This window comes from Sugiyamaella lignohabitans, chromosome D (genome assembly GCF_001640025.1).
Source record: "Sugiyamaella lignohabitans strain CBS 10342 chromosome D, complete sequence".
Taxonomy (NCBI): Eukaryota; Fungi; Ascomycota; class Dipodascomycetes; order Dipodascales; family Trichomonascaceae; genus Sugiyamaella; species Sugiyamaella lignohabitans.
This window is the reverse complement of record NC_031673.1, coordinates 1,951,863-1,977,804: the sequence shown is the minus strand read 5'-3', so window position 1 is coordinate 1,977,804 and position 25,942 is coordinate 1,951,863. Positions and strand designations below refer to the sequence as shown.

The 25,942-nt window shown below is 43.3% G+C and overlaps 12 protein-coding genes across 12 annotated transcripts; 7 read left to right on the top strand and 5 right to left on the bottom strand.

Annotated features, from left to right (window-relative positions):
* Positions 1-1,476: 1,476 nt before the first annotated feature.
* Positions 1,477-3,705, top strand: PSD2 (phosphatidylserine decarboxylase 2; the record flags this gene model as incomplete). Its single annotated transcript, XM_018882376.1, has 1 exon — positions 1,477-3,705. The coding sequence occupies one exon, from the start codon at positions 1,477-1,479 to the stop codon at positions 3,703-3,705; it is 2,229 nt and encodes a 742-aa protein (XP_018736759.1).
* Positions 3,706-3,756: 51 nt separating this feature from the next.
* Positions 3,757-4,464, bottom strand: AWJ20_5246 (uncharacterized protein; the record flags this gene model as incomplete). Its single annotated transcript, XM_018882375.1, has 1 exon — positions 3,757-4,464. The coding sequence occupies one exon, from the start codon at positions 4,462-4,464 to the stop codon at positions 3,757-3,759; it is 708 nt and encodes a 235-aa protein (XP_018736758.1).
* Positions 4,465-4,590: 126 nt separating this feature from the next.
* Positions 4,591-6,147, bottom strand: AWJ20_5245 (uncharacterized protein; the record flags this gene model as incomplete). The annotated part of the gene is made up of 1 exon (XM_018882374.1): positions 4,591-6,147. One exon carries the CDS (start codon positions 6,145-6,147, stop codon positions 4,591-4,593), a length of 1,557 nt encoding a protein of 518 aa, XP_018736757.1.
* A 387-nt stretch (positions 6,148-6,534) lies between these two features.
* AWJ20_5244 (uncharacterized protein) lies at positions 6,535-8,256 on the top strand (the record flags this gene model as incomplete). Its single annotated transcript, XM_018882373.1, has 1 exon — positions 6,535-8,256. One exon carries the CDS (start codon positions 6,535-6,537, stop codon positions 8,254-8,256), a length of 1,722 nt encoding a protein of 573 aa, XP_018736756.1.
* Positions 8,257-8,327: 71 nt separating this feature from the next.
* On the bottom strand, positions 8,328-9,485 carry AGX1 (alanine--glyoxylate transaminase; the record flags this gene model as incomplete). Its single annotated transcript, XM_018882372.1, has 1 exon — positions 8,328-9,485. The coding sequence occupies one exon, from the start codon at positions 9,483-9,485 to the stop codon at positions 8,328-8,330; it is 1,158 nt and encodes a 385-aa protein (XP_018736755.1).
* A 1,339-nt stretch (positions 9,486-10,824) lies between these two features.
* AWJ20_5242 (uncharacterized protein) lies at positions 10,825-11,598 on the top strand (the record flags this gene model as incomplete). Its single annotated transcript, XM_018882371.1, has 1 exon — positions 10,825-11,598. The coding sequence occupies one exon, from the start codon at positions 10,825-10,827 to the stop codon at positions 11,596-11,598; it is 774 nt and encodes a 257-aa protein (XP_018736754.1).
* A 2,826-nt stretch (positions 11,599-14,424) lies between these two features.
* On the top strand, positions 14,425-15,072 carry VPS60 (Vps60p; the record flags this gene model as incomplete). The annotated part of the gene is made up of 1 exon (XM_018882370.1): positions 14,425-15,072. The coding sequence occupies one exon, from the start codon at positions 14,425-14,427 to the stop codon at positions 15,070-15,072; it is 648 nt and encodes a 215-aa protein (XP_018736753.1).
* Positions 15,073-15,436: 364 nt separating this feature from the next.
* Positions 15,437-16,147, bottom strand: COQ3 (hexaprenyldihydroxybenzoate methyltransferase; the record flags this gene model as incomplete). Its single annotated transcript, XM_018882369.1, has 1 exon — positions 15,437-16,147. One exon carries the CDS (start codon positions 16,145-16,147, stop codon positions 15,437-15,439), a length of 711 nt encoding a protein of 236 aa, XP_018736752.1.
* An 849-nt stretch (positions 16,148-16,996) lies between these two features.
* AWJ20_5239 (uncharacterized protein) lies at positions 16,997-18,502 on the top strand (the record flags this gene model as incomplete). The annotated part of the gene is made up of 1 exon (XM_018882367.1): positions 16,997-18,502. The coding sequence occupies one exon, from the start codon at positions 16,997-16,999 to the stop codon at positions 18,500-18,502; it is 1,506 nt and encodes a 501-aa protein (XP_018736751.1).
* Positions 18,503-18,711: 209 nt separating this feature from the next.
* Positions 18,712-19,539, bottom strand: ECI1 (dodecenoyl-CoA isomerase; the record flags this gene model as incomplete). Its single annotated transcript, XM_018882366.1, has 1 exon — positions 18,712-19,539. The coding sequence occupies one exon, from the start codon at positions 19,537-19,539 to the stop codon at positions 18,712-18,714; it is 828 nt and encodes a 275-aa protein (XP_018736750.1).
* A 1,590-nt stretch (positions 19,540-21,129) lies between these two features.
* On the top strand, positions 21,130-23,145 carry MNN2 (Mnn2p; the record flags this gene model as incomplete). The annotated part of the gene is made up of 1 exon (XM_018882365.1): positions 21,130-23,145. The coding sequence occupies one exon, from the start codon at positions 21,130-21,132 to the stop codon at positions 23,143-23,145; it is 2,016 nt and encodes a 671-aa protein (XP_018736749.1).
* Positions 23,146-23,758: 613 nt separating this feature from the next.
* On the top strand, positions 23,759-25,816 carry RIM21 (Rim21p; the record flags this gene model as incomplete). The annotated part of the gene is made up of 1 exon (XM_018882364.1): positions 23,759-25,816. The coding sequence occupies one exon, from the start codon at positions 23,759-23,761 to the stop codon at positions 25,814-25,816; it is 2,058 nt and encodes a 685-aa protein (XP_018736748.1).
* Positions 25,817-25,942: the final 126 nt, after the last annotated feature.

The following is a 25,942-nucleotide window of genomic DNA, read 5'->3' as shown; positions in this document are numbered from 1 at the left end:
CGGGGCGATCGGTTCCTACAGCAAACCTCCACATTTACCCCTATTTGTAAACCTTCAGATCTGTTTTCAAAAATATAAATATCACTTTCGGCTTCAAGGGGCTTTAGGGGATATCGATTCCACCTTATACCATTCATTAGTAGCGTGCGATTTAGTCTGAACTACCCAACTGGTAGAGGAATTTGACGCGATTCATAATATACATTTGGACGTTTATGATCCTGGGATTACAGAGATCAACTCCGAACTCAGTATTAACAGCTTGATTGTGTTAGAACGTCTCAAATATAACTGGTCTAACTGGTCTGGTTTGATTGTTGCATTATTTACATACTCTTTGAATCTGAACCTGGCTCTGACTCTGACTGCCTCGGCGAGATATTTGGCATTATTGTGATAGTTGACTTCCCAAGTTCCAAACACAAACTCTGAACTAAACTATTATTTAGAAGTTTCACATGATGAGACTGCTGGGACAAGGCAAAACAAACAAAAAGTCTGACGAAGTTCTGAAGGCAACTGATGTTGAACTCAAGATCAAAGTCGTCAAGGTATGATAATATTGTGATCTCTATACTGAGAGTGACGTAATAAGGTGATATCTAACAACTTCCAGGCTCGAAACTTGGTAGAGGCGGACAAATGTGAAATAAAAAGCCCAGTAAGTCATCAATCCCAATTCCAGGAGTCATAGTCTGGACCGCTACAATTATAGATTATTTCAACTCCTTTGTCTCAGAATACTAATAGATCCTTCTAGTATGTTGTTGTGAGAGCCAACCAATACCGTGATTCGACATCTACTGATCACCGAGGCTCGAATGCTGTATGGAACACCGAGTTTTCAATACCAATTGAGCCATGGAGTGGACCACACCAAATTCTATTCATAGTGTGGGATAAAACCAACCTACGTAAAACATTCCTTGGAGAATATCGTCAAGACCTTGGACAGCTTTTCAAAGGTGGGAAGCTTAGCGAGAATAGGGTGAGTAGTATTACTGACTGATTTGAAGGCATGGAATTAGCTCTCCTGAGCCAGTTATAGAAAGTTATCGAAGTCGTATATCTAACTGATTAATATAGTGGGTAGGGTTGCAACTCATCAATCCTGATAGGACCAAGTTCAATTCTGGCGATATTGAGGTATCCTATTCACTAGTCTCCAAGACCCAAAGCGATGACGAGATTTCTAAGGTTTGGAAAGCATTTCTATATTTCAGAGGCAAAAACAAGTCCAAACGGCCACTTGTAGCCGAGCTAAACGATAACAAGGAGAGCATTGCTGTAGATGAAGAGGAGGAAGCCGAAGTAGACGGTGAATTAGACGCGGAATTAGCCAAGAGCGAAGAGTCTGATTTTGTATCTGCCACTGAAGATGAACCGTCTCCTGATCAGATAGAAGGTAAGCTAGCTGATGATACTCGCAGGCTGGTTAACATTACAAATGATTCGACTCAGAGCATATCTTCTACGATGTCAAAGATACAAACAGAAGATGGTAACGGAAAACAGCAGGCAAAGACCACCCCGAAGAGAAAGGCATTCCGCCGGCAAAAGTCGTACGAGCTGAATGTATACTCAGATATTGTGGGTATGGCCTTTATGGAAATTGTCTCGGTATCTGACCTACCTTCTCCCAAAAATATGGCCAGAACTTCTTTTGATATGGATCCATTTGTAGTGGTATCGTTCGGTAAGAAGACCTTCCGCACTCCCTATAAAAGACATACTTTGAACCCGGTTTACAACGAAAAGCTTCTGTTTCCCATCCAGAGGAATGAACGAGGATATTCAATCAGGTTTATTGTTTTCGATAACGACAAGCTCACTTTGAACGACTTTGTTGCTGATGTCGAGCTGCATATTAAGAATTTACTTGGCAATGTCCCGCATCAGGATCCTGATACTGGGCTCTATGATGCCATGTTGAAGAACTCAGTACTATCAGAAGCTGATGTGGGGACATATGTTCTTCCTCTAAAAATGAAGAAAATGGAAAAATTCTCCGGTGCGGTAGCTCCAAGGCTAACTGTTCGCGCAAAATTTGTTCCATATGCAGCACTCAGGCAGCAGCTTTGGAGAGGATTGGCTATTCAATATGATGCGGATGATACTAAAACCATCAGCAGCGTTGAGCTGAATGCCATGCTTGACTCTCTGGGTTCAACACTCTCTGCTCAAACGAGAGCAAACTTTTTTGAGCGATTTGGTAAGAATGTGGAAACCGACGAATTGACTATCGATGAGATTATCATGTGTCTCGAAGATCAAATTGTTAAGGATGCCGAAGATCAGAGGCGCCGAATTGAGACCTCAGATTCTGTCGACTCAGACACGAGCTCCATATCCTCTGTTGGAACAGAATCTCCACCTGACAAAGAATACACTGCTGCTGATATAATATACGGGGATACCAATAGCAAGCAGTCTAACGGAAACTCCAACTCAACGCTTGTTGAGCGTGTGATCCGTCTTAGTGTTTGTCCTATTTGTCGTCAACCAAGACTTAACAAAAGATCAGAGATAGATCTTGTCAGTCATGTTGCTACCTGCGCTAGTATGAGTTGGGATAAGTTGGATGCTACTGTTCTGGACAGGTACATCACGTCTAGTCAGGCACAGAGTCGTTGGTATACGACAATTGTGAAGAAACTGTCATACGGAAACTATAAGCTAGGAGCTAACTCGGCTAATATTCTTGTACAAGACAGAGTCACAGGATTCATTATGGAAGAAAAGATGAGCGTGTACGTACGGGTGGGAATTAGACTCCTATATAAAGGACTCAGCAGCTCACGTATGGAAACGAAGAGGATCCGTAGTTTGCTGCGGTCTTTGAGTATCAAGCAAGGAGTCAAGTTTGACAGTCCTTCGTCTGTTTCTAGTATTGTTCCTTTTATCAAGTTCCATAATCTTGACATGTCAGAGTCACTGGAACCAGTCGAAAACTTCAAAACTTTTAATGAATTTTTCTATAGGAAACTCAAGCCTGGTGTCAGGACACTGGATTCTCCTAACAGTGACCATGTTGCTGTATCTCCTGCAGATTGCCGGGCTACGGTGTTTCCAACAGTTTCAAAGGCTCAAGAGGTGTGGATCAAAGGACGGCCGTTTAGCGTTTCCAGGTTACTTGGTGATCAATATCCAGAGTATGTTGACAGGTTCACTGAAGGAGCTCTTGCGATCTTCAGATTGGCACCTCAAGATTATCACCGTTTTCACTCTCCAGTGACTGGAATACTAGGAGAGCCAAAGCTCATTGCAGGTGAATACTATACAGTTAACCCTATGGCCATTCGATCGGCCCTGGATGTTTTTGGGGAGAATGTTAGAGTACTGGTTCCAATCCAGTCTGAAGAATTCGGAAGTGTTATGGTCATAGCTGTAGGGGCAATGATGGTGGGAAGTACGGTTATAACCGCCAAGCCAGGAGAGAAGATTAACCGTATGGATGAATTGGGTTACTTCCAATTTGGAGGTAGCACTTTAGTCGTGTTATTCGAACCAGGCGCCATAGTTTTCGATCGGGATCTCGAGGAGAACTCATTCCAACCACTGGAGACATTGGTCACTGTAGGAATGTCGGTTGGCCATACCCCATCTACAGAAGAATGGGAGCGTGATGATTTGAAATCACCTGAAGATGCTTCACCTGAGCAAAAGGAAAGAGCAAAAAGAGTCATTACTGGGTTATCTGGTTAGAAGTCTATCTATCGTATTCGCATTATCTATCTGTTCCTTATGTATTATTGATTAGCTAAGATATAACCTTCGTCGCATAGCAAACATATCTTCGAAAATACAAAATTCTGGCGCGTCGAATTCGATTACAGGACACCGTGAAGCAACATGCTGATGTAATTTCTCTGATACTTCATAGAACTCGTTATTTTCCTCATCAGACAGAGGAATGTTAATATACCCCAAAGTCACATGAAACTCAAAGCTATCGTGATCCAAACCTTTCGTACCTAGGCAATCCGATAATCTATCACGAAGATTCTGAACTTTCGACTTTTCAGCTTCGTCAACGGGAATTAATTTTAATTTCCATGCATCTTTATGAGTGAATTTTTTGCTTTCGAGATCAACTTTCATACGGATAGGTAAGTCGATACTTAAATTGGTCTCTTTTAGTCGTTTACTCAGCAAATTGTGGCATTCTTCAATGGTCACATCAGTACTAATTCCTGCAGGCCAAATGCCTGGTCTTCTGTCTATGTTATTTGCTCCATGGAATATCGTCATATGATAACAAGAAGGTGGTAACATAGTAATTTTATTACCAAAGCTGAAGCTTCTGGATACGCGGTAAGCATCTAATATTACATTGAAAGGTTCGCTCTTATCTCCTTGTTGAGGAAGATGGCAGACAAACGTGTTCCCTTTAAATTCTTTAACACGACCATCATCATAAAATTTTCTTTTCTCTTGAGCAGTTGGAGCTTGAATTGTGGACATTTTGCTCGTTTAAGCTAGCGTGTACACAAGATCCTCGAAAGTACACTTGCAAAAGATTAGATAGAGGTTGGGAACGTGCAAAGATAGTATTATGCATGAACATCTATTATGATTTATTTCTGCTAGCTACTCTGACTTTGGCCACTTGATACTATCAATATATTCGACTGTCTTGTTGTAACGGTCTTGAGAATCAGGATGCTTTTCAATCCAATCTTTGGCGACTTTGCTCCAATAAACAGATTTCAATCCGAAGCTTTGTAGCTGGTAATTAGCAAGTTCATCAGAGTCACTGAAATCGACGCCAGATATTTTAGAAAGTTGAGCCGAACCTCCTCCAACTTGAAGAATTTGATTTAATATACTGCCAAAATCAGGGAACCAAATATGCCATTCTACAGCCAATTTTTGATTATTTCTTCTGTCAGTTTCCCACTTGATTTGCTCTTCTTTCGAAGGGAGCCCGGATCCAGGTAATCCACTCCACAAACCAGCTGTTGCAGCGGCCTGTGTCTCAGATGCTTTCAGGAGTACACCGTCTGTAAAAACACCCGCAATAGCTAAACTGGGGTCTTGATTCCACCATGTAGTGAGATATGTATTTTTCAACAAGTTATCCTTCGTCACTAGACCACCGTACTTTGCTGTATATTCTTCCAAAAATGGATATGAAGTCTTATAACCAGTCGACAGGACGAGTCTTTCAATCTGGTCTACAACCGAACCATCTTCAAAGTAAGCATCAATGGTTTTACCATCCTTGTTAACTTCAATCTTGGCAATTCTACCTCGAGCATCTACAAACGGTTGTTTGAATGCATCGAGAATAAATGCGATAACTATATTGGCAGATAGGTATAATGGGGCTTGGGCATAATCTCGAACTAGGTGAACAATATCGATTGAACTGAATGCTGCACCTACAATTAGGGTTTTCTTTCCTGAGAAATGTTTGGGGTCTCGATAGTACTTTGTATGTAAGATAGTTCCTGGTGGAACTATCTTTGCCGCCTCCTTCAACCCGGGAATATTGTCAGCCCGTGGTACATTGAACCTTCCGATCGCGACATACAAGAAATCAAATGTTTCAGACCACCATTCAGAGTTTTCTGCATCGATAGATTTACGTAAAGTCAGCACCCAAGGTGTGCCAGGCCCTTCTGGTTGTTCGGCCTTTTCTACTGTAGTATTATAGGACACAAAATTATCTCTACCTTCAAAAAAGGAGGTAACATACCTATTGATCGTATCTGCTTTTCGAAATGTGTCAGCTTCTCCATACTTTTCAAAAGAGTTTGAAGTTGGTTCCTTTGGTACAGGCTTCTTTCTGAACGACATTAAAGGAGGTATAATGTTCGTCTCAAGCTCAGGATAGATTGAAGCTTCTTCGTACCTTCGTTTAGTATTATGAGTTTTGATGGTCACTGGCTCGTCTTTAGTGCCTGCTGCAACCTCTTCAGGAACTGGTATTGGTGCATCAGCATTGGGTTCATCAATTGTGGGCAGCACGTTGTCAACCGGAACGCCTACTTGTTTATCATCATTCCAAGTTCCTCCAGGAACCTTCTTTCTCTCGAATACCCTGATCTTGGAGAATCCGTATTCAAGAAATGTGTCTAGAGCAATAGCCCCAGATGGACCAGCTCCAATAATGGCAATTCGTTTGTCAGTGGCGATTGTCATCTCTTAACTTATCTCACAAACTTTTAAGGACAGAAACAGAATTGGTTGGATTTTGTCCATGTTTATATATATGGACCTAGGTCCATCTCCCGAGATCTAGTGACGTGCAGATCGAATACCCCTGAGTTTACCTTTGCATGACGTGCTTATCGTGCGTTGATCTTCGCGTCATGTCTCGGAGAATGGCACAATTGAATCTCACTTCGAATCTAATCCCCGGTAACTCCGTAATACCTCTGGAATTAATTATATCATTTCAGAAACCATTCAGAAATTGCCAAGAGATGTGAAATTACAATTTGTCCAATGTATATCATTTCGTTACTTGGCTCATATAAATACGAGAATCAAATAGTGAATCCACCCCATTCACCATAGTTTCTCGCCATGACCAGAAGTGAGTTCAAATTGGAAGACCACCCTTTAGACGAGTACCCACAAATTGAGGTAATCGTCATAGGAGCAGGAATTTCCGGTATAACAGCAGGCATCCTTTTGCCTCGAAAAGTCCCCAATATCAAACTTGAAATTTTCGAGAAGAATGCAGATGTTGGAGGTGTCTGGGAAGTAAACAAATATCTGGGTGTGCGATGCGATGTACCAGCCCATGCATACCAGTATTCATTTGAGTCGAATCCTGGATGGACAGAGTACTATGCAAAAGGTGAAGAAATTTCTCAATATTGGAAAAGGGCTGCTGAAAAGTACGACGCTTATAAGTACATAACCTTTAACACAAAGGTGATCAGATCAGAATTCAATGAGAACCAAGGGAAGTGGAATGTCACCCTTCAGGATATTAATACCGGAAACATTTATGAGAGGCAAGCTCATATTCTAATCCTTGCAACTGGCTACTTTGATTCGTGGAAACTGCCTGATTATCCAGGACTTGGCGAATATGAGGGTCACTTAAGACACACTTCTAACTGGGATCCGTCATTTGATCCTAAAGATAAGAGTGTCGCAGTTATTGGCAATGGAGCTTCGGGTATTCAGGTGCTGCCACAATTGCAGCGGTTAGCTTCGCATGTGGACCATTATGTTCGTAATCCAACGTGGATTGGATCACAATTTGGTGGGGAGAATATACCAGAAAACCTTGTTTTTAGCCCCGATCAGATAGCCCTGTTCAAGAGTGATCCAGTTGCATATTATAAGTATCGTAAGACACTTGAGAACAGCCACAGCCAGCAGTTTGCTGCGGTCATAAAAGGATCAAAGGCAAATGAAACAGCCAAGGAAAAATATACCGAGCTAATGAAAGCAAGATTAGGTAAAGCATCAGAGGAAATCTTGCCAAAAATATTACCTTCTTTTAGTCCAGGCTGTAGACGTCTTACACCGGGGCCTGGTTATCTCGAAGCACTAGGACAAGATAATGTTACAGTCATATCTACTGGAATCGAAAGATTTACGAAAAAGGGCATAAAAACCATAGACGGAACAGAGAGAGAGGTGGATGCTATAATTTGTGCTACAGGGGCTGATACATCTTTTGCACCTCAGTTTCCTATCGTTGCTGGGGAAGTTGATCTTAGTAAAGACTGGCGAGCAGGAGGAAACCCCGGGTTCCCTGACACGTACCTGGGAATTGCCGTTCCCAAGGTACCCAATTTTCTATTCATTCATTCGAATTCCACTGGATATGGTGGCACTCTGATTCGGACAGTGGAAACACAAATAACCTACGCCGCTCAGTTTATCAGAAAAGTATCACAACAAGGCATCAAGTCTATTGTACCTTCTCAAGAAGCTACAGACGACTTTCGAGAATATAGTGACGCATTTTTCAAGCAAACAGTCCTGTTAGATGGATGTTCTTCATGGTACAATGGTGGGATTCCCGGAGGACGAATTCATGGGCTCTGGCCAGGAAGTAACTCCCAGTCTGCATATCTACGTCTAAACCCACGGTGGGAAGATTTCGAGTATAAATACCACAATCAATCAGGGAATCGATTTGGGTTTCTAGGTAATGGCTGGACTACCCTAGATAAGGGTGATGAGTCGGACTTGACACCCTATCTACATGTCCAAGGTACAGTCGATTTAGCGACTATCCACGAGCATTGGAACTCGATATTCCCAGGAAATGTTGTTAAATAAGCGAAGCTAGTAATCCAAAAGTAAGATATAGTCTAAATTAAATATTTTGATTTGCTATGTAGTTTGATGATCTAGTTCTTGGCACTTTTGATAGCCTCAGGCAAGAGAGTGAGGATCTTGTCAAGGTGCCCCAAGCTTGGGTTTGTGACAGAGACACCCATGTGTCCAATACGGAAGTATTTAGTAGCGATTTCCTTGTGAATGCCTCCAGCAAGAACAACCTTGTGCTTGAGGAACCAAGGGAGAAGGTCAGTGTTCTGAACACCTTCGGGAAGGTATACAGCACTCATACCGTGGGCAGCAATATCACGACGAACAGCAACAAGCTTGAGTCCAAGTCCCTCAACAGTATCCTTGACACGGTCAGAAGCATGTTGGTGAACCTTGAAACGCTCAACAATAGCAGACTCACCGCCCGAGGTAATTTGTCTCAAAGCCTCGTGAAGAGCATAGACATTTTGAACAGCTGGGGTAGCAAAGTAAGCAGGCTTATCAGACTCATAAGCACGCATAATAGGAGCCCATCTCAATAAACTGGCAAAGTAAGATGCAACAGGAGTCTTACGAGACTCAACAGTAGCCAATGCACGAGCAGAAGCGAATGAGATAGACAAACCGGCAGGAGCGCCAATGGCCTTTTGAGAAGCAGACAACACAAAATCCAATCCCCAGTCATCAAATCTAATTTCCTCAACACCCACAGAACAAACACCGTCAACAACAACCAGGGTATCAGGAGAAACCTTGTGAACGACCTCGGAAATGGCCTTGATATCAGATAGAACACCAGTCGAAGTGTCAACATGAGTGATGGTAATGATCTTGTAATTTTTGGATTTTAAAGCCGCCTCAATCTCGTTCAAACCAGGTCGGTCACCAATAGGAGCTCTCAACTGATCAACCTTGGCTCCGTAAACACCGAGACAGTCGGCAAACGAATCAGAAAAGTATCCAGTATTGAGCACGAGAGCATTCTCTCCGGCTTCAATCAAGTTTGAACTGACGATATCCCATCCGAGAGTACCCGAACCAGCAATGACGAAAGCCTGAGCCTTGGGATCTTTACTGAAGAAAAGAGTTCTCAGAGATTTCAGGACCTGGGAAAAAGTCGACACAAAAGGTTTGGCAGTATGGGCCACAGTAGGATGGCTCATAGCATTGAGCACCTGGTCATCGAATTCGATAGGACCAGGAATAAGAGTGAGATCATGTTCAGCCTGAGAAGACATTTTTTTATGGTTTTGTTGCCTGATTGATTTATTATTATCAAGAGTGAAGTGCGATTACTATCTTTTATGAAACTTCTCTAAAGACCGAGTAAGAAGTACCAAAAGACGATGAACCGAGTATAATATATCTTCTATCCAACTCGTGTGGGGTACATGACCTGGTCCTGGTGCAGCAAGCGGAAACTAGAATGGGGGTCCGGCCCGAGTGTACGCCGGCTTATGATAGGTGGACTCAGTACTGGGCCCGGTCAGTGCCTCGGGGATTGGGACTTTCGCAGGGTGCAGCGATAACGTTTAGCCGTTCCCGTGTCGACGAGTCGCTGTCAATTGGGCACTGGGCTCTGCCTCCGGCGGCTGGGGCTCCGCCCCAGACCCCGTGGCTCCTCTCGCTGCGCTCGAGTCGTTTCGTCGACGGGCCCAGTGGTTTCGGGGGTCCAGAGACTGCGGCTGGAGGACCCTGGCTAAAATCTCACCAGCCAAACTCACATTCTTTCACGTGATACGTGATACACTCCAGAAATGCCATATTTAAACATTTTTGGCACCAATGGCACTCCACGGGTCCAGAGGTTCTCGAACCGAGTAAAATAGAAAGTCTCAATCCCGGTCCTGAATGGTAGCAACGACACGGGGCCTGCCTCCGACGGCTGGGGCTCTGCCCCAGACCCCACAGCTCCTCTCGCTCCGCTCGAGTCGTCACCCTACGGTCCCAGCCATCTCCTGCGAAGCAGGAGCCACGGGGTCTGGGGCGGAGCCCCAGCCGCCGGAGGCACAACCAGGGTCGACTGTGCATTACCCCTGAGTTGGACCCTGGTAAGCCGCACCCCAGCAGAAGCTATAACGTCACAGTCAAAACGGTTTGACGGATATGCTGCAGCAGTGAGTGGAGAGAAATTGTAACCTTCAGGCAGTTTTGTGTTACGCTGCAGCGGCCAGAAGGGGCAGATGGTACCGTAAGATAGCAGCCGGGGCGGTCCGGTGGGTAGCAGGAGGACCTCATCGCAGCAGTTGGGACATTGTCTGGCGAGCTAAAAGGCGGTAAAAGCGTGCAGTCCGTTCAACCGTCAGCAGGATCCCCAGACAATCAGTCAATCCATCAGTCGAGCTTGCTGATTCTGCAGCACTAAGTGTGTAGTACATGAAATTGAGTATTTTTCGGTGTAACGCTAAGTAGTATCGAGATGTTACTCTAAGGAAGATAATCTTCTCATTGTATATAAATACAGCCAGGTGCTGTCATACCCCAGATTATATTTTTTTTTCACAAAAATTTAGTTCTAGACCGGTTATTTCCATACACTACACATTACCCATATTCACAAGGCCAAATTATTGAACAATGGTTTCTCCCAAGATCTTTGCTTCTTCCGACATTGCATGCAAATATGTTGCTGATACTATTATAACCAAAATCAACCAATTCCAACCTACTGCTGATAAGCCATTTGTTCTGGGACTTCCTACTGGTTCGTCTCCTGAACCTGTCTACAAGTATATTAGAGAAGCTTATAGTCAAGGAAAGGTCAGTTTCAAGCATGTCGTCACATTCAACATGGACGAGTATGTTGGACTAGGTATTGAGTCGGATCAGTCTTATCACTACTTCATGTACAAGCACCTTTTCAACCACATTGATATTCCAAAGGAAAATATCAACATCCTTAATGGTCACACTGATAACATTGAAGCCGAATGTGCTAGATATGAACAAAAGATCAAGGATATTGGTGGTATTCACCTGTTCTTGGGTGGAATCGGTCCTAATGGTCACATTGCTTTCAACGAGGCCGGTTCTTCGGCTGATAGTGTCACTCGTCAGATCTCACTTGCTGACAGTACTATCAAGGCCAATTCTAGATTCTTTGCTAGTCCCGAACTTGTTCCTCGATCTGCTCTTACAGTTGGTATTGCTACTGTATTGGCTTCTGAAGAGGTTATTATTCTTGCATTTGGACCTGCCAAGGCTAAGGCTGTCAAGCATTCTCTTGTTGACGAGATTTCAAGTTCTTGTCCCGGCAGTTTTATGAGATTGCACAAGCACTGTGAGTTTGTCATGGATGAGAGTGCTGCTTCTGAATACACTCGTAGATCAGAAACTGAGACCAGACTATGAATAAAATAGCAGCATTTCGACAGACAAAAATAGTGCTATTTATTCCTGGTTCAAGATATAAAAATCCTCCCAGTTTATGACCTACCCCTGAGCAACAAAATACCCTACGTTCGCTTGCATGATTTATTTGATGACCTTATATATATATTAAAGAAAAAAAGATAACTTAGATCTCGTCCATATTTTATTTTGTAAATATAGAAAAGAAGAAAAAGAAATAGTCTTTTGCTATGCATCTTTCTGCATAACCTTAAGTAGCATGATGCCAGGATCGCCTCGCAGTGCAGAATGTATAAATTACATGTGTAGTAAGTGGACAGGTTCATGGTACCATAAAAACATGTCATTAAGCTTGTTAGAGTTATAACTTATAAATTAGTAATTTGAAATAATGGATATCGATGACTCGAGTGTTAATTTGGCTGATAATAATGGTGAAGGTGCCGTACAGAAAACTTTTGATGAGAGGCAGATAGCAGTTGATATTTACTCAGAAGCTATTGGCGTGGCAGAAGATCTAGACTCGACTGGAAAATTAGCACTACCATTATTTGAGACAAGAGAAGAACTAGCACGCCTCTTAGACAACCCTCAAGAAGAATTGTCATTTTGCTATCAAACACTTGAAAAATTCTATTTTCGACTTCCACATTTCAGACGATACCTTGAGCTATTGATACCGTCTTTAGGATCCGAGGGTAACAAATTTGCTGAGATATTCCAAGAGGTCAAAAAACTTGAAAAGAACATATCCCTCAGAGATTATGAAAATGAATATTTGCCAAAAAACATTTTAAGAAAAGATTTGATTAAAAAGTTCTTGGCTTTAAAAGCCGATTATGACTGGCCCGAGATTAGAGCTGATCCACTGGCACGACTACCACATGAGGTGGTACATAGAATTTTCTCTAATTTAAAAACATATGACTGGGACAGGCTTCAACAAGTTTCAAAGTCATGGAGAGACTACTTGAGAACAGACTCCCGTTTGTGGTTGTCGAGTATTGACTTGACAACATGCAAACACAAAGCTGACATGAAGGTTTTTATAAGGTACGTGAGTTACGCATTCCCCGATCAAACCACTCTGATGAATCCACGCCTTTTACACCTCAAGATCGATTTCCAACATAGTAAGTTTCACAAGAAAGACTGGAAAGAGCTCTTCAAGCCTCAGTATTTACCCGATGGACTTCTTATTGACCATCTTGAGCTAATGGGAGTTAATTTCTTAAATCGTAAATGTCTCCCTAAGCTAGTTCCTAGCAACAAACTCTCGGTGACTTGTATCATGAAAGACGTTATAAAAGGCTACTCAAAGTCAAGTGTTTGTCTCGAACTAGAGACACTTCTTGAAAGCCTCTCCGAAGTAACAAGTGAACTACATATTAGTGCTGATAAAGCTACTAGCTTGATATGGGAAGTTCTATCAACGGCTCGTCGTCATTACTATGAAAACTATGATCCTCATTATGAAAGATCTTTTGCTAAAGTGATCATGCTACAAGACAACTTAAACAAGTGTCTATCTCTCTCAGTGACTACGATACCATCTATGAAATCCCTATCGATGAATGTCTCGCATGACTGCAAATCTAAGGCGGGAATATATTTTCATTTGCTTCGGGCATTTCCTAACCTAGAGAAATTTACAGTGATGTTCTATTTCTGTGATACTCACGACGTGATGAATCTTTTAACAATGGTATCCGCTTGCTGTCCTAAGCTGGTTTCATTCAAATTAATTAGTGAATGTTACGGGAAGATGCACCCTGATAAAGATCCAATGTCGTCTGCATGGGAAAATGCTGGTGATATTCTCCAATGGCCTCCAAACCTTGAATCATTGAGCTTTACAAGGGCAGCGGTCCCCTGGCAGTTTATTAACGGTTCACTGAGAAGACTAAGTAGGCTGGAAATTATTGGATGCGAAGGCGATATTGGCACATTCTTTGGGACTTTTGAATGCGGTGAATGCTTAGACACCTTGATAGTTCAAGATGTAATTTATGATCGGAACGCGAGAGCTTCGTGGGACATCTTTTGGAAAGTATTCCCAAGGCTCAAAAGACTCAGTTTGCGAAACAATCCGTCTGTTGATGACGATTTTATTGATAGAGTCACTTATACTTTCCCAGTTCTTCGGGAAATTGATCTTGGTGATACGGGCATTACCGAAAGAGCGCTACGGAATCTAGTCAGAAGGAGGAACATTCGCTATATCGCTGTGAACAACATAATAAGCAATCCTCCATTTAATCTGATTTACAAATTTGCAATGGCTGGGGTGTATCTATTTGTTGGAAACTTTGATGACAGGTTTGCTAAAGACTTGGCAGCTGCTATCAAAAATGACCCTTGACTTTGGCCCTTGAAATGTGATCCAATTTACATGAAAATATACACAGGTATAACAACAATTTGAAACGGTTTGTCCTGCTTCTGAAGAGAATATTATAAAAGACTGGCGCTGTACAATTGGCGCCATTCTAGAAACTGATTTCTGCAGGGTCGCGATCTGCGTACCTGCATCAGGCAGCGAGCGGTTGATAAGAACCAATAACTATCTTATACTAGAAAATACTCTAAATCAGAATACAGACAAATATCCGCAATCTAGTCTTGTTTGAATCCACAAAATCATAACATCTGACCTATTTCACCGGTTCACTTGAGATTTGACCTGGGTTAGGGACTGGCTGCGTTATCGAGACGACGATGTTATCAACTCCACATGTTGATCTTGATCTCTAATTCTGATATTGCCACTGCTATATATAGGCTTCAGTTTACACAAATTGATCACAAAGCTTATTGCAAAGAACAATGAATAGAATATTTGGATCGAAAACGACGGCTCCAAAGCCGTCGTTGATGGATGCCGTCAACAGTATTGACAATCGAGTAGCGACGCTGGACGTCAAGTTGGCCAAGTTGAATGCTGAACTGAGTACTTATCAGCAGAAGATGTCGCGAATGCGAGATGGACCAGGAAAAAACGCTTTGAAACAAAAAGCACTCAAGATCTTGAAACAGAGACGACAAGTTGAATCACAAAAGGACCAATTGCAGTCTCAGAGTTGGAACATGGAGCAAGCAGCCATGACATCGGAGAATCTACGAAATACTATGGCTACAGTGGATGCTATGAAAACTGCCAATAAGGAGCTCAAGAGACAATATGGCAAGATCAATATCGATAAAATCGAGTCACTACAAGACGAGATGGCGGATCTGCTAGAAGTTTCTGAAGAGCTACAGTCGACCATGTCACGTAACTATGCAGTACCGGACGACATTGACGAAGCTGAGTTAGATGCTGAACTTGAAGCACTGGGTGAAGAAATGGAATTTGAGCAGCTCAACGAGCCAACAGCCGAAGGAACTCCTAGTTATCTAACTGAAGATTCGAGTCTACCAACGTTTGTTGACGAACCTGTGGAGCACGACAAACAGGAAGTGGCTGCTTCCTAAATGGCTCCTCGTCATACCAATACTAATTGCATCTATTCTTATTTTTAACCCGCGTGATCCCTTTCATATAATAGTTTAATGAGAATTGACTATTGAGTTCATTCAGTGTATTAACTTTTTAACTAAGCTTTCTTCGCTTGTCGCTGTGATGTCCGAGATCTCGGGGCTCGGATCGTCGACTCGAATCATTATGTTTACGAACTATAAATTAAAAGAGTCAGTGATCCAGACCCGATGTGTTGACGTCTCAGAACGACTTGAGCGTAGCAAGTTGAGCAACGAGGGTAAGAATGCACCTCACCTACCCTACCCGACATCAGACGACATGTAAGAAAATCAATAATTGGCTATATACAGAAATAAGTTAGAGTCTGCGACGAGCAACTAGGAAGTAGTTACCGATAGACCGGTTCGACGTTAGTTGCCAGTCGAGAAATGGCATAAAAAAACAGCCATCGCTGCGGACGACGTCCCAGTCGGATTTGTCAGAGAAAAAGTCACGCAGTTCCTGCTCATTAATGTATTTGTCATAGGTATGAGTGCCCTTTGGAACGATTCGGAGAACGTCTTCACCCATAAAAATGGTCGTGAAGTATGCAATAGGAGTACGGTTGATAGTAGAGATGAACACCCAACCGCCAGGTTTAACTCGTTTAAGAGCAGCATCAAGAACCTCAGCAGGTCGTGGCACATGTTCCAGCATTTCAAAAAGAGTCACAATATCATATTTCTCGTTTTCCGGCACCTGATCAATGCCCATAAGTCGATAATCAAGTTTGGACTTCAATATCGGGTCTTTTTTCATGTGATCCTTGGCGACTTCTAGCACGTCACTAGTGAGATCAATGCCACGAACTTGCCGCACCTCTTTCAGCCTAGCAAGACTCTCTGACAGCAAACCACCTCCACAGCCTACATCTAGCACTTCGTACTGATTTTCATAGCCAATTGACTGATTACCTTCAAACTGATCCCTGATAGCCTTTGGCAGGAGATCAAGCGAGTAACCCGGCAAGTCTCCAGGACTATATTTGGCCAAAGTGTCTCGAACATAATCCATTCGTAGAAGGTTCATTTTATGTAGAATTCTCTGAGGTCCCTGAGAGTCCCACCACGAATCCGCCAACTGCGAGAAGTGCTTCAGCTCCTCTGGAGAAGCAGTTGACGAGTGACGGACCGCTGAACATGAACCCAGACCCCTCTGCTTCTGTTCCAGCTGATTCGGTCCAACCTGCCAAGCACGTGTCTGGTACCTAAATCCCCCACGACTAAGAACACTCAGAGGTGTTCTCAATTGCCCTCTCATGATAAAAATCTCTAATCAATTCACTTGCGATTATGTCTGATCACCTACTGTGATCAGCTGCATTCACGACTCTTCACCAGCTAGCCGCACCATGAACCTTGACCAGGCCCGAGTCTGGCGCTTCAACTCTCACCCGGCACTTAACCGAAAATTCTATCAACCACACTCACTGGCGGACCAATTCAGTCCCAGTGACAGGGGACTCGGGTTCTGGGAAAATCAAAGACCGGTTTACATGAGAACGGGCTCTGCCTCCGGCGGCTGGGGCTGCGCCCCAGACCCCGCTGCTCCTCTCGCTCCGCTCGAGTCGGTTCTGTCGACAGTCCCAGCCATCTCCTGCGAAGCAGGAGCAACCAGGGTCTGGGGCGGAGCCCCAGCCGCCGGAGGCAAGTGCACCCCACGAAGGACCCTGGAACCCCTGAGTTCGGCCGATCGAGCTCATCAGGTTAGGTCACGGCCAGAAACGGGTAGAAACGGCGCGGTATCATACGGCAGGTCTGATACATGCAGGGAATTGAGTTGGCTATTTAAACTTGCTGACTGAGAGAATCAAGTGAAACACAGAGAAAAGAGTGGATTCGTTTCGTTGCTGTACTGTGAGATTGTGTGGAATTGGCAATGATAGCGACCTGTGCGAAGCGAAAGACCGTGTTATCAGGAAGCCGGTGTGTCGGGCGGCTAGCAGAGCCGTTATTACGAGCATCTGGGGCTCGTCTTGCCCCGGCGGCTATCGATACCAGTAGTATCCAGGTCGGTCTGGGAAGTGTTATTGTGAGAAGAAGTTTGTCATCCAGCAGAAATGTTGATTATGTGAATGGGATCAAAGGGGATTTGAAATCGAGTTTTGTTGGTCGTAGCTTGAATCATGTTAGAGTGTTTAATAGAACGTTTGCTAGTGGGCCACCGCCTTCAGTAGACATGTCGGAGCCTGGCGGAGAGAAATCGAACTGGAACAATGGCAAGATCGATGCTAGTAGTCGTCCTTTACATATGACAGCTCAAAATCAGAAACAAAACGAAAAGAATCAGAGCGACAAGCAAGTGTCGACGGAATCCTCTCAGGATAAGAACAGTGGAGACGAGAATCAGAAACAGCAGAGTGAAACAAGTAATGAGTCTAATAGCGATAATAAGGCTGAAAAGAGGGAAGAAGGCTCGACTGGTGATAGAGAAACGCAAAATCAGAGTCAGAATCAGGGTGCAAATACCGATCCTCAACCTGAAGAACATGTGACTGGTAGCTCGAGTCAAGACCAGACTCCAATTGGTATGAATTCCTATTTAAATACTCCTGAAAGTTCTGGATCCGGTAATGCTGCTGCTGTTGGGTCAGATAATCTGTTTAACCCAGGAAATAGCACCGGATCGTTTACAGAGCCTACTACGTCGATTGAGATTGCTCTGCCTACTGAGAGATCTGAAGGCTCTGGAAATGAGGATGCGTTTCAATCGCAGAGATATTTCCAGTATTTCGACACTCAAAAGATATATTCAAGTTTGAAGTATTCGGGCTACACGTCTGGTCAAGCTGACGTTTTGATGCGAACCATGAGAGATTTGCTGTCCCGAGCGCTAACTGAGTGTCAAGAAAATGCTATTCCTCAGTGGGCTGCTGAAAATGAAGCATACCTTTTTGAAGCAGCCTGTTCTGAACTCAAGAATGAGATTCAGACGTCTCGTCAGGCTCAAGCTGAGCAATTTAGAGCCGATCTTGGTCGGCTACAACGAGATGTGGAGCTTCTCCAGCATGAAATTGACGAAGTTATGAATACTTTGAAGATGGAAATAGATATGGAGATAAACGAGCGCAAAAATGCAACTAGAGCCGAGGAGAATGCAATTCAGCTCAAAATCCAGGAACTCAACAATAAAATCACCATCGAGATCAATTCCGATGTCAAGTCGGAAATTGAAGGGTTGAGATGGCAGACCACTCGTAGAGGGTTGATGGCGGTCATATTTGTAGCGTTTATTCTGCTTGCTAATATCTCCATCAACAAAAAGGACAGTAAACCTGTTGTAAAACGGCCTGAAGTGGTATCTGGAGAAGAGATATACGTGCCAGTGCTGACGACTTCGGAAGTCGATGATGTCGAAGATCGACGAGTCGAAACTCTCAGGTGAGCAACCGTTCATCTCTAGATTCTGTATTTATCATTATTTATTATTATGCTATCTAATTGTAGCTTCCAATTTTAAAGCTTATGCTTGACTCTTACTAGCCATTGCAGCAAATCACTTTTGCAAATAGATTTTGAGGATTCCAAGAGAGAACTTCTCACTATCGTTACTGTATTTATCATTCATTTACTATCATGCTATCTAATTCTAGCTTAAAGCTTATGCTTGAGTTTCTTAGCAGCCAAGGCAGCAAATCGCTTTTGAGGAATTCCAAGTGAGAACTTCTCAATACCGCCAATGACTTCAGTACTATTAGCAACTTGGAGGTTGGATCTCATAGACAAAAGAAGAAGTTGCTTAATATCCTTGACAGAATCGTGGTCCAAGTGGCTGAAACTGTTCTCAATGATAGACAGAACCTTGGCATTGAACTCTTCAACAGACTTGAAATCAGACTTCTTGAACAATTCATTGATGAAACCTCTATCAGCTAGCGTCTTAGCATCAATGGGTCTTGATGCTAAAAGAGCTTCACTAGCCTTGGACCAGCCAAGACGTTGAAGAAGAGTGTAAGAACTAGCACCTTCGGCCACCAAACCAATATTGGCAAATGGTGTCAGTAGGAAAGTGGAATCAACTGCATAAATAAAGTCAGCCAAAGCCACTAAAGCAGCACTGAGTCCGATAACTGGTCCATTGAGTGCGACAACCAAAACCTTGGGGTGGTTGTAAAAAGTCTCGGTGATGGAAAGGTTACGCGCACCAAATCCTGCAATATAATTTCGTCTCATTTCAACATAGTCTCCAGTTGGTCTTTGACCAGCACCGCTAACATTAGCACCAGCTGAGAAAAACTTTCCAGTACTCTGGATCAGAGTAACAACCGTGTTGGGGTCTTTAGCTGCTTTTTGGACCAACTCATCGAGTCTTTGGTAGTGCTCGAAAGCTAACGCATTGAACACCTTGGGTAGGTTCAAAGTAATAATAGCGGTCTTTCCCTTGACCTCGTAGAGAATAGAGTCTTCAACTGATACGGACATTGTGATTTCTAAAAGTTTAGTAAGCTGATGAAAAGTCAAATCGAAAATTCCCCAGGTTCTTCTCGATATATATATGTACATATATACGAGTACCCGGACCGCCGTTAGTGGGGTACCGGAGATTACCCCGGCTGCTGCTTATCCAACCTCGGTCGCATACGGCGCATCCTTTTTCCGTCTCGCCTACCTGGGCCGGCTGTGGGGGGGTATACTTTCAGCCCCTACCGCGCGGCCCCCGGGTACCGCGTCGTGCTGACACACCACGAACTACTCTAAAATGGCACGATTTAAGCATGGTCTTTGGTATCTGGATTAAGTCGTAGCTGCTGGGAATTTATCCGATGTGACCGAGGCCATCGGAAATAAGCTGCCTCCGGCGGCTGGGGCTTAGCCCCAGACCCCACTGCTCCTCTCGCTGCGCTCGAGTCGTTTTGTCAGCGGTCTTGGTGGCTTGGTGAGCCGAGTGCAACCAGGGTCTCTTGTGAAGAGAGCCCGAGTCTGGGATTGGAAGTTCCGGGGGTAGTGCCGGGTATAAATGGAACCTCTATCTTGCGAGGTTACCTACTTGCAATGTGGAAAAAAGAACGTGAGCTACAACACCGTTTGTTCACGCCTGGTCTCCCACGGCATTACTTAGAAAGGCTCTCAGAGGCTTAAATACGATTGATCGGACGGGAAATCTTGCTCTGCTCTGGATTTGGTCGTAGCTGCCAGTTGGTACAAGGACACTGACTTCGAGGTTCAATACTCGCTCTTGTCACGTGTTACTAAGATCATGTCTAACGATAATTTATCCCTGATGCTGTTTCAGATAAACCACATTCAAATTTCGGGACTAGAGGTAGATGTCAGATATTTTAAAGAAAGTAGAAAAATCTACCCGGGTCGGAGATAAGACCATCTTTATATCAGGGTCAGAATCCCCCAAGGCCTCACATATGTATATTTCAGGGGTCAAAGTTAGCCTGCATGCCGGATTAGCAACGTCGATCTTGCAGCTGCTGTATAAGATCGGCACGACAAGATTTCGCGCTGTCGCCAATATATTAGGCTCAAAAGATATTATATTGATATGCAATACATTTGACGTCGGCTAGTTAACATATTTTAGCCCGTCGCTTAGTGGCGTCTTTGTCGGCTGTTAAAGAAGGTTTCACGCTAACTGTTGGATGATGTCCAGAGAATTGGGTCTTAGCGTGGGACATACGTCCGTCCGTATTTGTCCGGATTGAGTAGTGCAGCAATGCCAGTTGCTATTACGGATCCCTTAAACAGATAATGGCAGGGATGTGCATAAACACACGTTTTGGGTAATGGTGTTTTGACAGGATTTGTGACGTTGATATATTTAGTCCTAAACTGCCCTTAGTTCTTTCATTTTGCCTCTCTTTGATTCTGCTTTATTAACTAGTTTGTTTTTTGCTTAGTCCCACTGTGGATTCTAACCTGGATTATCTATCAAATCCGTGACCTTCGTTTGATTGTTTTACTAGTGGATTTTGTTGACTATTTTTGATTTTGCCTGCTCTGTCCATAAAATTCACATCTCCTAAATCAGTTTGATTTCATTTCATAACGTGAGACGAGCTCATGACGAGTATAAGAGAACTCCGTACCAAGTGCCTGTTGGTTGTCGCAGCTGGTCTGTTATTCCTAAGCTATGGTTTCTGGCATTTCAACAATACAGGCCGCCAGCTGTCGCGTGTTGTACCAACGGAACCATTTCATAGTCCGACCGATATAGATACCACTTCACAGGTACTTGATCCGGGAGCTTCGGTGCCAGATACAACTCTAGGATCAGAAGAACTGCATAGACCCAACTCGCCTTCAGCTTCAGGGGGAAATATTGATTCGGAAGCTGAAGGTGAATCTGATTCAGTGGCCGAGCCCGAATCAGAGCCTGCAAATAAAGTTGAGCAAGAAAATGACAAGGAGGACGGGTCTGGATCAAAGGATGAATCCGGCAATATTTACAGCTCGGAAGACCAAAATCGAGCTAATCATGAACCTATCACTACCAGTTCGAACCCGACTATACTATCTTCATTTCTAGTAACTCACCGCAGTTCTGGTCCCATAGAGACCACCAGTATCAGCAGCACAAAAACCCACAATGTATTGCCAAACACCACAAGATCCCCAACTGGAACAGCCAGGCGGCCGTCAAGACCATTCGAACCCAAAACCACTTCCGAAACAAAAACAACTTGGGCCCAGATTGAAGTCCAGCGCATTCTTTACATCAGGTCATTACTTTCCATATTCGAAGACAACCGACCGAATATCGAACCCCTGAATAAATACAAGTACGACAAAACGGTACAACAGTCAGATGAAAAGTCTACAAAGGAGGAATTGTCGAATTTCCTTGTTGTTGGTGATGACGATAAAGCCAAACTTACTGAGTCACACCGTAACTTTGTAAAAAGTATACCATCTTCGTACCCCGAGGGAATGTTTAATGGTAGTGGTGTGGTATTCACTTCAGGAGGGGCTTATCTTCCTGTAATGGTAGCTGCTCTGAAAATGTTACGACGAGTATCGCCTGACATTCCTGTCGAGGTTTTTATGGCCAATAAAGACGAATATGAACCTGATATTTGCAGCAAAGTTCTACCAAGTCTCGGTGCCAGATGTTTCATCCTTCAGGATGTCTATGGCGACAACTTTTTTCGGTCGTTTGATATTCATTCATATCAGTTCAAGTCTTTGGCAATTCTAGCCTCGTCTTTTGAAAATGTCATTTTCATGGACTCAGATAACATGCTCTTCCGAGACGTTGAACAGTCACTTCATCAAGAGCCATTCAACAGTACTGGATACGTTGTATGGCCCGATTACTGGGATAGAACTGTATCACCTGATTTCTACGATATTGCCGGCATCGAGTTAGGAGATCGGGTAAGAGGTGATTTATCTATCACAGACCCGAATCTGGTTCCTGAGGCCGATCTGGAGAATGCCATTCCTAACAAAACCTCTGAGTCGGGTCAACTAATGATTTCCAAGTCAAAGCACTACAAGACATTACTTCTTTCTATTTATTACAACCTGAATGGCTTCAATGCCTACTACAAATTATTATCACAAGGGGGTCCTGGAGAAGGCGATAAAGAAACCTACATTGCTGCAGCAAGAGCGCTGAACGCAACTGTACACCAAATCAAAAGTCCTCTAATAACAACAGGAATGGTCCGTCCTAACGGAATATATAAGGGAGTTGGTATGATGCAGGCCCTTCCCTACGACGATTATGAGAAGCATGTTCTAAAAGCCCAGCCTGAAACTTGGATACCGCGTATCCTTTTTGTTCACTTCAACGTGTTTAAACTAAACCTTCGATTACTTCTTGAAGGAGAAGAAAAGGATGTCTTCCAATCTGACGAGACCCGTATTCGATTCTGTGGTCCTGCTGGGAAATCGCCAGCTCTAGAGCATCAAGATTTTGAGCTGCTGATGTGGCGTGAAGTTGTTTGGGAGGCTTGCGACATGCCTAAAATGGGCGCTAATTTTAGAGACTGGAAAGATGCTGATATGTCATACATGTGCTCTGAAGCTGCCAGGCACTATGCTTGGTTGGTAAATACCACCAACTCTGCCTAATTGTATATAATATATTATTATTTTGTAATGTATTTTTCAAATATACCGCACGGACCACTGAGTTCTTGCAGCTGATTGCAGCTAGATCTCAGCCCTAAAGTTTTCTTCACATTTCCAATCTCGACTTATTATTCCAATTGTATCTCTCATCCCAACTATATCCTGTCCTCATATATTTTTTATAAACCGCTTCAAAAATCGTATCACGATACACCGAATTATGATCAAGAGGACCCTTGAAATCGTATTCGGGTTAGGGTCAGACTCAGATTAATTAAGGCATCGTGCAACGGTTGAGACCGCTTCCCAAACGAAGATCACGAAACCGAGAGCTCGAAGTAACAGTTGGATCCAAGCGTAGACTAGGCTGTAAAGCTCACGCTGCTTATCTCGGTACATATATCATTTGACTCTTTCTTAGAGTCATGGTTTGTATGCATAGCTGGTATACGAAGGTATTTAATAATAACAGCAGCAGCTTGCATCAGGTCTAATTTTATTTCAAGTTTGGTTTCAGAATCAATAAGCCCTTAATACAAGTAGTTGTGGACTTGGTTTAAATCTGTTACTGTCACACACTTTGTGTGCTGGTTATTTACTTTTTAATTTCAATATGGAAGGCCCAGGGTTTGTGTGGATTCCACCGAGGAAGCAGCCGGCTCCACCTGCACCTTCTCTTCTTGGAGATATGCCACCTCCCCCTCCTCCTCCATCAGAAAAAAGCGGTTCTGAGTCGGATTGTAAACAGCTTGCCATTCCAGTAGGAACGATTTCGCTGAATAATGAAACCCTTTTCATAACCAACTCGGGTATTTATCTGGTTGGATGTGATAAGAATCAGAATCTTTCCAGGAGCGATCAGTTGTCTTCGGACTCCCTTGAAGATTACTTGAACTCTAAAGATATCGCATCGCCGATATCAGGCTCTGAGCTTCAACAAAAAACAGAAGCAGACAACGATGATACGGATTCATATTACTCCATGAGAAGTCCGTTTTACGGTAGTGTTGCACCTGTTATCTATACTTTAGCGGGTGCTACTGTTCTCGGGTGGTTGCTACTCATCCTTCTTATCATATCGACTAAGAAAAGACCCTGGCTACAAAAATTCTCGACTTTAGCATTAGCTGCTCTTTTAACAGCTACACTCGCACAAGCATTTAACGAGCTCGACAATCAGTATGCAGCAGGATACCAAGACTCGTTTGAACTTCAAAAAGCCACTCTTGGAGCACTTTCTTTTGAGATTCCGGCTGTCATTGTTCAGGCCATTATGTGGCTGGCTCACATTCAGATAGTTTTACGAATATTCGGGCCAAGAAAAGAAGTACTAATGGTGAAGATTGTGGGTGGAATACTGTTGATATTAGAGATAATTTTCTGGAGCATAGGACTTTTTGTCGACAGAAATAGGTCGTTAAATGCCACTAGACTACATGAGAATCAGTGGATAATAGTGGCATATGCTTTTGAAATAGTTTTCGTTACCGTTTATGCTGTTTGTATGTTGGCTTATTCATTGCGCAAAGCAAGATATGCTTACAATGATAGGACATATATTATCGCACTCTTTTCCACAGCTACTTTGGTTGCTCCATTGGTGTTTATTGGCCTTTTTTCATCCAGGTGGATCATTGGCTGGGCGGTATACTGTGTATATATATCGAATGGCGCTGCTACCGTGGTTTTGTGGGATTGGCTTGATGCTATAGAGCTTTATGAGAAACAGGAGCAAAGAAACGGGATTATGGGTCGTCAAGTTTATGAAGATGAGATGGCGTTGGAATTTAAATCCAAGCTAGTGACACAGTTTAGAGGATCAAATAGTACTGACAACGGAGGTGACAGTGTTACGAGTAGCTCAGATCCAGGTTCCAAAGCCAAAATTAAAGGCTGGGTGGTGGCTAAAATAAAGTCTCCATTGCTCGACTTTTCATGGACAAAATGGCAACATATCTTTCGTGTAGGTGCTAGTCCAGCTAGTTTGTGGACAAATTATAATAGCACCCGAAGAATGCAGACTTCAGATGTTGATTTATCAGAAATGCAAGGTACTGATAATTCTGGGGCCAATAACTATGCTGGTTTTAGTAATGAGGATGGTACAAGAAGAAAAGCTAGTGGTCAGATTGGTGGTGATGATATCTCTTTGAGCCCATCACAGTCACCGGGCATGGGATTTCCTACACCACAGCCCGATTTGACAACTGTTATTACAATTGATGATCGGTTGCAGAGATTTATCCATCCTGTCAAGCAGAGCAGTAGTGTTCTTCGAGCATCTGGTCTCTCTGTTGGTGAGAATGCATTTGTAAACTCTCCCCAGGGTCAAATGAATGCAAGGGAAGGATACCACAATGCTAGCAACAGCATCAGCAATGTCAACAGGATCAATGATGTTAGCAACATGAACAATATGAACCACAATATGAATGCTATCATTAATAATAACGAAAACATCGACGATGATGATTCGGATGATGATGATCTGTATGTTGTCGTACAAAGAAATGATGAAGCCCCATCGCAACTGGCAAATCAACATGTCTATAGTCATGATACTCAGGGAGACGACGATGAGGAACCACCTAATGTGTTTAACCGAATTCCTGGATTCGACCCTGGCGATTATTGGGACGACAAGGCTCCGTCATCTTCTCACAGGCAGTGATTTATTTATTTATTTTTCTATTTATTTTATTTATTTCGGTGATACTTATATGACTTACATGCATAAAATGACAGCTCCTAGACCCTGCGTACCAGTACCACGGGTTCTGAAACTCAAGTTAATCTT